Source organism: Balaenoptera musculus, chromosome 12, assembly GCF_009873245.2.
Source record: "Balaenoptera musculus isolate JJ_BM4_2016_0621 chromosome 12, mBalMus1.pri.v3, whole genome shotgun sequence".
In the NCBI taxonomy this organism is placed as follows: domain Eukaryota; kingdom Metazoa; phylum Chordata; class Mammalia; order Artiodactyla; family Balaenopteridae; genus Balaenoptera; species Balaenoptera musculus.
In genome coordinates, this window is record NC_045796.1 from 27,520,247 (window position 1) to 27,532,284 (window position 12,038).

Below are 12,038 nucleotides of genomic sequence, written 5' to 3' on the forward strand. Positions count from 1 at the left end.
CAGATTCACAAGCTTCCATCTCAGCCTTCCCAGCCTCTGCTCCAAACATGTGCCCTTTGTTTCCTTCATGATCTAATCTCACTTTTGGAATTCTCATTCTTGATTTTCACTTCTTGTTACTCAGGGTTTACTGACACATTTAGATGTTTCCTGTATTATGTGTGTTTTTCCAATTTCAAATTTTTCTTGGGATGTACCCAAGTCTCATCACTATGGATGTGGTAATTGGAGAGATGAAAACAAAATTCCATCTGCATTTAGGACTGTTGTTTTAAATGCTAATTTTATCGTGCATCACATGTAATGATTGACCATTAGCTGAAAAGACTTTTAAAGGTTAACTGTGATATCAAGAAAGGCTCAGAGTGCTCAGAGCTCAGGCCACTGACTTCTTTTCATCAGAGGGACCATTTGAGGAAATTCCCACCATGGTAGACCTTCATGGCTTCTTAAAGCATTTCCTCACATTCAGATCTCCTTTATTAGCAAATCCTCCCCAGCATTGCTCCCATAGTGATCTTTCTAAAGTGCATGTTTGACCCTTCCCCTCCACTGAAATCTTTAAATCAGAGTAGTTTAATGGCTCCTCACAGCCTAAGGGATAAAGTCCACCTCCTTGGCGTGGCAAACAAGGTTTGCCCTTAGTCATTAAACCTCAGCCCTTGTCACACCCCTAGGTTTACGCTGCTCTCTATTTACTCTGAACACGCCAGTTTCTGACGTCATGCCGTTGTGTCTCAGCACACACTGAGCGTCGTCTTCCAGCCCTCTTCTCCACCTGGGGAACACTCGCAAATCACATCAGCTCATAAATCACATGCTGGCCTAAACCCCTTCCCCACACCCAGAGAGACGATGGTGGATGTTGTTACATACACTGTGATTCTTTCATCTCCGGAAAGTTTCTTCTTTCGTGTTTCCGTCGTTCTTTAGTCATATCTCTATTGATACTGACTGTATGACTTTTGTTAGTCGTATCTCTGTGAGTTACAACTCCGTGGGCATTTATTTCATGGTGCTATAATACCTGTTACATTTCTGTCTCCTCAACACCGTGTGCAGCTTGAGGACAGGGCTGTACTGTCAGTAGCATGTCGACGGCAGGCATTCAGCAAATGGCATGAAAATAACTGAACCAATAAATGCACACGTTACATGCAGCCAAGTTGGTTATTTCTTTATGACGACCATTCCGATGATGGCTGAAGAGGAGACTGAAGCATGGGTATAAAGAGCTTTGGTCTGAGGTGTCTTGGCCTCTGTTGACAAGAAAACAGATGTTATTTTATGCAATAGTAATAACAACCACAAAACAATGCTTTGTTTCCATTAACTTAATGTTAACTTCCATGTTTGTAGTTTACAAAGTGCTTGCTTACCCATTATCTCATATAATTATCTTGCTCCTCATTTTTTCCTGACTTTTTCCTTTGAGGCACTATCTGTCTTAAGGTTTGAGAATATTTGTATAATATATATGAGCTGAGTTACTTTAGAGCAAAATAACATCCCTTATGATCGGTCTACTTAGAAAAGCTTTCTCAAGGGAGCATATTTTAAAACAAATGCATTAACCACTTTCTTGAATAGAATAGGCATTACTTTAAAAGTCATGTTTTAAGTAGATGTATTGTTCAGTCCAAGTTACTTAAGCTGTCTAAGCCTCAATTTCCTCATCTTTACAAGGGAGGTAAAATGGCCTACTTTACTGAATTTTTGTGAGATTTAAGTGAGATAACATGTGATATTACATGACATATAACAAATAATAAAGTTTAGTGACTTGGCATGCATAATTATCAATGCCATATTTAAATTACATTTACAGAGTAAGACTGGGATAGATGGAACAGGTGGTTCTAAATTTGTCTATTATGTGTCTTAAATCTTTTGATATTTTAGGTACCTCAAGTCTATTGTAGAGACAATTTTGATATATAAGCATTTTGTGAAACTGACTTCAGAACAGCCCGTGGCCAAGCAGGAACTTGTGGACTTCTGGATGGACTTCCTGGTTGAGTCCACAAAGACAGATGTCACTGTAGTTAGGTTTCCAGTAAGTACTCTTCACGTAACTCTAAGGACACTTATGTTTTGTTTCCTTTATTTAAAGAACATCTTGCACTTGTGATTGTGACTGTATTAATGTGCTGGTTTTCATGCCCTAAAATGAAGATGGTCATCTGGTTAATATATTTATTTTCTACAAATTGGTTTGCTTTAGCTTATTTTTAAAAATAACTTCTCACAATCAGAGAAATAAGATACATTTTCATGTTTTTGCCATGAAACTTGTTGGTTTCCTTTGATAAGTTGTAACATGTGCTTTCCCAAGAAAAGATTATCTCTTAGCTCAGGAAGTCAGAATATCTCTTCAGACCAGATGAATGGTTGTTTTTCATTCATACTACAGTTTTGTTGACATTGTCAACATCAATATCATCAACATTATTGTGGTGAAAAGTGTCAGGCTCACCTGCATTGTTACTCCATCACTACCACTTACTACCCATGTGGGTCAGAGTTAGATGCAGTATCCCCAGTCACTTTTTACAGTGCTTTAGAGGATGGGAAATGATGCCTTATAGGTTCTGGTCTGCAACTCATTTTGGCTAGTCTCTATCAAATTTACACATTTAAATATATCACACACACACACACATACACATACACTTTAAAAATATATTGTCCATCTCAGCTGGTGCCATCCCCATACTGATAGTTCTTGGAATACCATGCAAAGCAATATAGCTTTAGTATCCAATTCAAGAATTACTGGCAACTGACTGTGTACACAGATCTCTTCCCATGTCAAAGTGATGCCATAAATCTCTCTGTTTTGAGCTCTCTTTGTCTCAGTCTTTCATACTCAGAGGTGGTGACAACTCTCAATTTTTTTTTTCAATTCTTTTTATAAAATCTTGTTTTCTAGTTCTTGTTGGTAGGATCAAATGTTTCATTTAATTAAATCCATCACTGGCATTAACTCTCTTCCTTTACTCTTGCTTCCAGATGAAGCCGTAAGCTCAGCAGGATCTTTAGTTGAAAAGCCTTTCAAACTAAAACACTTCACTCTATTTTCTAGCCTAGATAATGTGTAGTCTAGGAAAATACTTATCTCAGAGTGAGCTGGCAGCTTGCCTTTAGCTGGTGCTCTGATGGTAGTAAACGTGGTAATGAAAGAAGACAGCACAGAACTGAAGTATTTAATCAACTGTTGATGGACTAAGAAAGTTGGCTATGAGAGGAAACCACTCATATGAGAGGCAACCACTGAGCTAATTTAAATTACTTTACTGTCACAAGGTGAATGTAAAAAAAATAAAACCAGAAAATAATAAGAGAGAAGCTAGGAGAATATAGGTATATACTCCAGGAAAGAGAGGCTTTCTTAAGCAAGAAAGGGACCTATAAGCCCCAAAGGCAAACATTGACCAATTTGGTTTCATTAAAAATTCAAGTTTTTGTTCACCTTAAAAAAAAACCCACCATAAACATGGCAAATGCTAGATAGGGAGAGAATATTTAATACTAGTGCTGCAAAAGGATCAATTTGTTGAATATGCAAAAAAACAAAACAAACACAAACAAACAAAAACAACTCCTACAGACTGATAAGCAAGAGAAACAGAAAAATGGTCAAATCCTATGAAAAGGTAAGTAACCTCACTAGGTAGCCAAAAAAATGCAAATTAACACAAGACACCATTGTACCTCTGCCATTTTGCATGTGTGCAAATATATGTGTAGGATAAATTCCCAGAAGTGGAATAGATTCATATTACATGTTGCCTTCTGTAGGGATGATATCAATTGACATTCCCACTGGCAATATATGAAACTACCTGCTTTCACAAAGTCTCTCCAAACAAGTGTATTTATCAGATTTGTACTTTTGCTAAATGTATAGATGAAAAATGGCATATTGGGGTCGTTTGAGTTAGTATTTCTCTTATTATGCGTGAGTTTATGCATATGATTAAGTTCATATGTTTAAAAGACCACTCAGTGATTTAAGAAAAAGAGAAGAATTTGTTGCCAACATTTAAAAATGAAGAGAGTTGAACCTTCTGTGCTGGCTGTGAGGGAGTAATTGGTCTTGATACTGCTATAAATTGCTGTAAAATCTGAGATAATCTCTTCTTGGGAAAGCACATTTTACAACTTATCAAAGGAAACCACCAAAATATATAAAACAAGTGTTTGCAGGCATTAAACAGCAATCATGTGAGGGCTGCCATCCTTGAGAGGGGAGGTACTAGAGCTGAGTCCCACCTTCACCTGCTCTTTTTTCACTAAGATCATTTTTCTGGCTGCAGCCCAAGGAAGTGGCTTCTCCCTAGGCAGCACCGGCAGGGATCAGTGTTCAGGATCCTAAGACAGCTGGAATATGAGGGACAGGGTGTTGGAGAAGGGGGAGCCTTGAAGAGTGAGCCCCAGGATTCTGCCTGTGTATTTCCCTTGAGCCCTAGGGCACCTCCTCGATGGTGTGAACGAGGAGTAAGCACGTCCTGAATAAACACAAATTCCAGTCCCAATATTTGATTAAAATTGGGTTTTGGATGAAACCTACATGGCTTAAATAAACTTTATCAAGGTAAGTTCCCTTGCTGATTAGGAGATCAGGACCAGAAGTGGCAGAGAGCATCTTTTGGAAGGCTGACAAGTCTGCAGAGATTCCAGAGCATAAATAATGCAGGGATAAGATGTTAGACTTTGAGCCCAGACTGTGGTCCACAAAGCATCTAGTTGAGAGTATAGAGCCCATGCTTTACAAGTAAAGGCAAAACTAAAACAAAGCTGGAATAAAAGTATGCCTTGATAGGATCAAGATCATACACTGATAATTTAACTGTTATGTAGATGAAAAAAAAACCAAAAACAAAAAAACTTTGGAAAGATATTATCCTGAGCCTCTGCAAAGTGTCATTCAGATGTATTAAAGATTACTAGACATTCTAAGGAGCAGGAAAAAGTGACATAATAAGAGCTAAAACCAGCCAACAGAGGTATTCCCCAAGGTGATTCTCATGTTGTAGTTCCCAGGTAAGGACGTCACATAAGTATAATACGATTTTAAGGAAAATAAAGGAAAAGATGGACAAAATGGATGGAAAGGTGGAGTATTTCAGCTGAAAAATAAAGTTTATAAAACATCAAATGAAAAATAAGGAGAATTCACATAAAAATCCAGATCTTTAACTACTCTTGAAAAATTAAAGGGATGGGGAATTCGTAACTGCATTCTCCAAAAGCAGCAATCTCCTGAGCCAACTGGATGCTACCACTTAAGAGGTCAATTACAGTCCCATTCATCCTGCTTCACTCACTCACCTTTTCCACTAACTCCCTGAAATCACTGGAATTTGCTGCCCATGCTCTACTGCATAGAGAAAGGCAAGCTTCTAGTGCCTGTGGTTCTGCGTCAGTCACTATAACTCTTTGTGTCCTTAGAGTAGCAGCTTCTGTAGCTCACACTTGTGAAGGCTGCGATAGGTCTTGATTGGGGTGATTACCTTATCCTTCTTTGGAAGTGGGTTTGACCAGGTTACTTATATTAGAAAATATTTAGGGGAGATTGGGTCAAGATGGCAGAGTTGAAGGACGTGCGAGCACTCCCTCTTGCCAAAGCACAAGAATCACAATAAACTGCTGAACAATCATCAACAGGAAGACACTGGAACTCACCAAAAAAGATACCCCACATCCAAAGACAAAGGAGAAGCCACAATGAGATGGTAGGAGTGGCGCAATCACAATAAAATCAAATCCCATAACTCCTGGGTAGGTGACTCAAAAATGGAGAACAATTATACCACAGAAGCCCACCCACTGGAGTGAAGGTTCTGAGCCCCACGTCAGGCTTCCCAACCTGGGGGTCCAGCAACAGGAGGAGGAGTTCCCAGATTCCTTTGAAGAACCAGTTAATGTAGGGATCTGAGTGTATGTATCATATTGAGAACTCCATAATGGACCACGTAACAAATAATGATACTGGTGTGAATATTATTGAGAAGTAATCTACTTTGAAGCTAAGTGTTAATTTAAGGGTTTAAAGGGTGATCCAATGTCAGTTTGAAATAACTATTTCTTGACCTATATGGACAAATATTATTGTTGGAACTAGTCTGGTAATGAAAGCATATGAGACAGACTTCAGACTTTGAAGGCTAGCGGGATTTGATTGCAAGACTTCGACAGGACTGGGGGAAACAGTGCCCTCTTGGAGGGCACACAAAGTACTGTGCGCATCAGGACCCAGGGGGAAGGAGCAGTGACCCCATAGGAGACTGAACCAGACCTACCTGCTAGTGTTGGAGGGTCTCCTGCAGAGGCAGGGGGTGGCTCTGTCTCACCATGAGGACAAGGACACTGGCAGCAGAAGTTCCAGGAAGTACTCCTTGGCAGGAGCCCTCCTCAAGGCTGCCATTAGCCCCACCAAAGAGCCTGTAGCCTCCAGTGCTGGGTTCCTCAGGCCAAACAATCAGCAGGGAGGGAACTCAGCCCCACCCATTAGCAGACAAGCAGATTAAAGGTTTACAGAGCTTTGCCCACCAGAGCAACACCCAGCTCTACCCACCACCAGTCCCTCCCATCAGGAAGCTTGCACAAGCCCCTTAGATAGCCTAATCCACCAGAGGGCACAGCAGAAGCAAGAAGAACTAGAGTCCTGCAGCCTGTTGAACGAAAATCACATTCACAGAAAGATAGCCAATGAAAAGGCTATGTACCAGAAGAAGGAACAAGATAAAACCCCAGGAAAACAATTAAATGAAGTGGAGATAGGCAACCTTCCAGAAAAAGAATTCAGAATAATGATAGTGAAGATGATCCAGGACCTTGGAAAGAGAATGTAGGCAAAGGTCAAGCAGATGTAAGAAATGTTTAACAAAGACCTAGAAGAATTAAAGAACAAACACCTAGAAGAATTAAAGAGCAAACAGAGATGAAGAGTACAATAACTGACATGAAAAAGACACTAGAAGGAATCAGTAGCAGAGGCAGAAGAACGGATAAGTGACCTGAGGCAGAAGAACGGATAAGTAACTGAGGCAGAAGAACGGATAAGTGACCTGAGGCAGAAGAACGGATAAGTAACTGAGGCAGAAGAACGGATAAGTGACCTGAGGCAGAAGAACGGATAAGTAACTGAGGCAGAAGAACGGATAAGTGACCTGGAAGACAGAATGGTAGAATTCACAGCTGCAGAACAGAATAAAGAAAAAAGAATGAAAAGAAATGAAGACAGTCTGAGACCTCTGGGACAACATTAAACACACCAACATTCACGTTATAGGGGTCCCAGAAGGAGAAGAGAGAGAGAAAGGACACGAGAAAATATTTGAAGAGCTTATAGTCGAAAACTTCCCTAACATTGGAAAGGAAATAGCCACCCAAGTCCAGGAAGTGCAGAGAGTCCCAGGCAGGATAAACCCAAGGAGAAACACGCCAAGACACATAGTAATCAAACTGACAAAAATTAAAGATAAAGAAAAATTATTAAAAGCAACAAGGGAAAAATGACAAATAATATACAAGGGAACTCCCATAAGGTTAATAGCTTATTTCTCAGCAGAAACTCTGCAAGCCAGAAGGGAGCGGCACAATATATTTAAAGTGATGAAAGGGAAGAACCTACAACCAAAATTACTCTACCTGGCAAGGCTGTCATTCAGATTCGATGGAGAAATCCAAAGCTTTACAGACAAGCAAAAGCTAAGAGAATTCAGCACCACCAAACCAGCTCTACAACAAATGCTAAAGAAACTTCTCTAAGTGGGAAACACAAGAGAAGAAAAGGACCTACAAAAACAAACCCAAAACAATTAAGAAAATGGTAACAGCAACATACATATGGATAATTACCTTAAATGTGAACGGATTAAGTGCTCCAACCAAAAGACACAGGCTTGCTGAATGGATGCAAAAACAAGACCCATATATATGCTGTCTACAAGAGACCCACTTCAGACCTAGGGACACGTTCAAGACTGAAAGTGAGGGGATGGAAAAAGATATTCCATGGAAATGGAAATCAAAAGAAAGCTGGAGTAGCAATACTCATATCAGATAAAATAGACTTTAAAATAGACAATGTTGCAAGAGACAAGGAAGGACACTACATAATGATCAAGGGATCAATCCAAGAAGAAGATACAACAATTATAAATATATATGCACCCAACATAGGAGCACTTCAATACATAAGGCAAATGCTAACACCTATAAAAGAGGAAATTGACAGTAACACAGTGGTAGTGGGGGACTTTAACACCTCACTTACACCAATGGACAGATCATCCAGACAGAAAGTTAATAAGGAAACACAAGCTTAAAATGACACAATAGACCAAATAGATTTAATTGATATTTATGGGACATTCCATCCGAAAATAGCAGATTACACTTTCTTCTCAAGTGCACAGGGAACATTCTCCAGGATAGATCACACCTTGGGTCACAAATCAAGCCTTGGTAAATTTAAGAAAATGGAAATCATATCAAGCATCTTTCCCAACCAAAACGCTATGAGATTAGAAATGAATAACAGGGAAAAAAACATAAAAAACACAAACACATGGAGGCTAAACAATACGTTACTAAATAACCAAGAGATCACTGAAAAAATCAAGGAGGAAATCAAAAAATACCTAGAGACAAATGACAATGAAAACACGACGATCCAAAACCTATGAGATGCAGCAAAAGCAGTTCTAAGAGGAAAGTTTATAGCTATACAAGCCTACATCAAGAAACAAGAAAAATCTCAACGAAACAATCTAACCTTACACCTAAAGGAACTAGAGAAAGGAGGACAAACAAAACCCAAAGTTAGCAGAAGGAAAGAAATCATAAAGATCAGAGCAGAAATAAATGAAATAGAAACAAAAAAAACAATAGCAAAGATCAATAAAACTGAAAGCTGGCTCACTGAGAAGCAAAATTGATAAACCTTTAGCCAGACTCATCAAGAAAAAGAGGGAGAGGACTCAAATCAATAAAACTAGAAATGAAAAAGGAGAAGTTACAACAGACACCACAGAAATACAAAGCATCCTAAGAGACTACTACAAGCAATTCTATTCCAGTAAAATGGACAACCTGGAAGAAATGGACAAATTCTTAGAAAGGTACAACCTTCCAAGACTGAACCAGGAAGAAATAGAAAATATGAACAGACCAATCACAAGTATTGAAATTGAAACTGTGATCAAAAATCTTCCAACAAACAAAAGTCCAGAACCAGATGGCTTCACAGGTGAATCAAACATTTAGAGAAGAATTAACACCCATCCTTCTCAAACTCTTCCAAAAAATTGCAGAGGAAGGAAGACTCCCAAACTCATTCTACGAGGCCACCATCATCCTGATACCAAAACCAGACAAGGATGCTACAAGAAAAGAAGATTACAGACCGATATTGCTGAGTAATATAGATGCAAAAATCCTCAACAAAATACTAGCAAACAGAATCTAACAACACATTAAAAGTATCATGTACCATGATCAAGTGGGATTTAACCCAGGGATGCAAGAATTCTTCAATATATGCAAATCAATCAATGTGATACAGCATATTAACAAACTGAAGAATAAAAACCATATGATCATCTCAATAGATGCAGAAAAAGCTTTTGACAAAATTCAACACCCATTTTTTTTTAAAATAAATTTATTTATTTATTTATGGCTGCGTTGGATCTTCGCTGCTGTGCGCGGGCTTTCTCTAGTTGCAGCGAGCAGGGGCTACTCTTCATTGCGGTGCTCAAGCTTCTCATTGCAGTGGCTTCTCTTGTTGCGGAGCACATGCTCTAGGTGCGCGGGCTTCAGTAGTTGTGGCTCACAGGCTCTAGAGCGCAGGCTCAGTAGTTATGGCGCACAGGCTTAGTTGCTCCGTGGCATGTGGGATCTTCCCAGACCAGGGCTCGAACCTGTGTCCCCCTGCATTGGCAGGCAGATTCTTAACCACTGCGCCACCACGGAAGTCCGAACACCCATTTTTGATAAAAACTATACAGAAAGTGGGCATAGAGGGAACCTACCTCAACATAGTAAAAGCCATATATGAGAAATCCACAGCAAACATCATTCTCAATGGTGAAAAACTGAAAGCATTTCTTCTAAGATCAGGAACAAGGCAAGGATGTCCACTCTCACCACTATTATTCAACATAGTTTTGGAAGTCCTAGCCACAGCAATCAGAGAAGAAAAAGAAATAAAAGGAATACACATTGGAAAAGAAAAAGTAAAACTATCACTCTTTGCAGATGACATGATAGTATACATAGAGAATCCTAAAGATGCCACCAGAAAACTACTAGAGCTAATCAATGAATTTGGTAAAGTTGCAGGATACAAAATTAATGCACAGAAATCTCTTGCATTCCTATACACTAATGATGAAAAATTTGAAAGAGAAATTAAGGAAACACTCCCTTGTACCACTGCAACAAAAAAGATAAAATACCTAGGAAGAAACCTACCTAGGGAGACAAAAGATCTGTACTCAGAAAACTATAAGACACTGATGAAAGAAATCAAAGATGACACAAACAGATGGAGACATATACCATGTTCTTGGACTGGAAGAATCAATATTGTGAAAATGACTATACTACCCAAAGCAATCTACAGATTCAATGCAATCTCTATCAAATTACCAATGGCATTTTTTACAGAACTAGAACAAAAAATCTTAAAATTTGTATGGAGACACAAAAGACCCCGAATAGCCAAAGCAGTCTTGAGGGAAAAAAACGGAGCCAGAGGAATCAGACTCCCTGACTTCAGACTATACTACAAAGCTACAGTAATCAAGACATTATGGTACTGGCACAAAAACAAATATAAATCAATGGAACAGGATAGAAAGCCCAGAGATAAACCCATTCACCTATGGTCAACTAATCTATGACAAAGGAGGCAAGGATATACAATGGAGAAAACAGAGTGTCTTCAATAAGTGGTGCTGGGAAAACTGGACAGCTACATGTAAAAGAATGAAATTAGAACACTCCCTAACACCATACATAAAAATAAACTCAAAATGGATTAAAGACCTAAATGTAAGACCGGACACTATAAAACTCTTAGAGGAAAACATAGGAAGTACACTCTGACATAAATCACAGCAAGATCTTTTTTGACCCACCTCCTAGAGAAATGAAAATAAAAACAAAAATAAACAAATGGGACCTAATGAAACTTAAAAGCTTTTGCACAGCAAAGGATACTATAAACAAGATGAAAAGGCAACCCTCTGAATGGGAGAAATATTTGCAAATGAATCAATGGACAAAGTATTAATCTCCAAAATATATAAACAGCTCATGCAGGTCAATATTAAAAAACAAACAACCCAATTAAAAAATGGGCAGAAGACCTAAATAGACATCTCTCCAAAGAAGACATACAGATGGCCAAGATGCACATGAAAAGCTGCTCAACATCACTAATTATTAGAGAAATGCAAATCAAAACTACAATGAGTTATCACCTCACACCAGTTAGATTGTGCATCATCAGAAAATCTACAAGCAACAAATGCTGGAGAGGGTGTGGAAAAAAGGGAACCCTCTTGCACTGTTGGTGAGAATGTGAATTGATACAGCCACCATGGAAAACAGTATGGAGGTTCCTTAAAAAACTATAAATTGAATTACCATATGACCCAGCAATCCCACTACTGGGCATATATCCAGAGAAAACCATAATTCAAAAAGACACATGCACCCCAATGTTCATTGCAGCACTATTTACAATAGCCAGGTCATGGAAGCAACCTAAATGCCCATCGACAGACGAATAGATAAAGAAGATGTTGTACCTATATAGAATGGAATATTACTCAGCCATAAAAAGGAACGAAATTGGGTCATTTGTGGAGACGTGAATAAATCTAGAGACTGTCATACGGAGTGAAGTCAGAAAGAGAAAAACAAATATTGTATATTATCGCATATATGTGGAAGCTAGAAAAATGGTACAGATGACCCGGTTTGTAGGGCAGAAATAGAGACACAGATGTAGAGAACAA

The 12,038-nt window shown here is 38.8% G+C and overlaps 1 protein-coding gene across 4 annotated transcripts in view; it reads left to right on the forward strand.

The window, feature by feature from the left end:
* Nucleotides 1-12,038, forward strand: part of MAP3K5 (mitogen-activated protein kinase kinase kinase 5) — a 227,139-nt gene that overhangs the window by 131,626 nt on the left and 83,475 nt on the right. For all 4 annotated transcript variants that reach the window (XM_036871441.1, XM_036871443.1, XM_036871442.1 and 1 more), the window contains one exon: nt 1,903-2,056. In XM_036871441.1, coding sequence (XP_036727336.1) covers nt 1,903-2,056 — 154 coding nt within the window. The remainder of the gene's footprint in view (nt 1-1,902; nt 2,057-12,038) is intronic.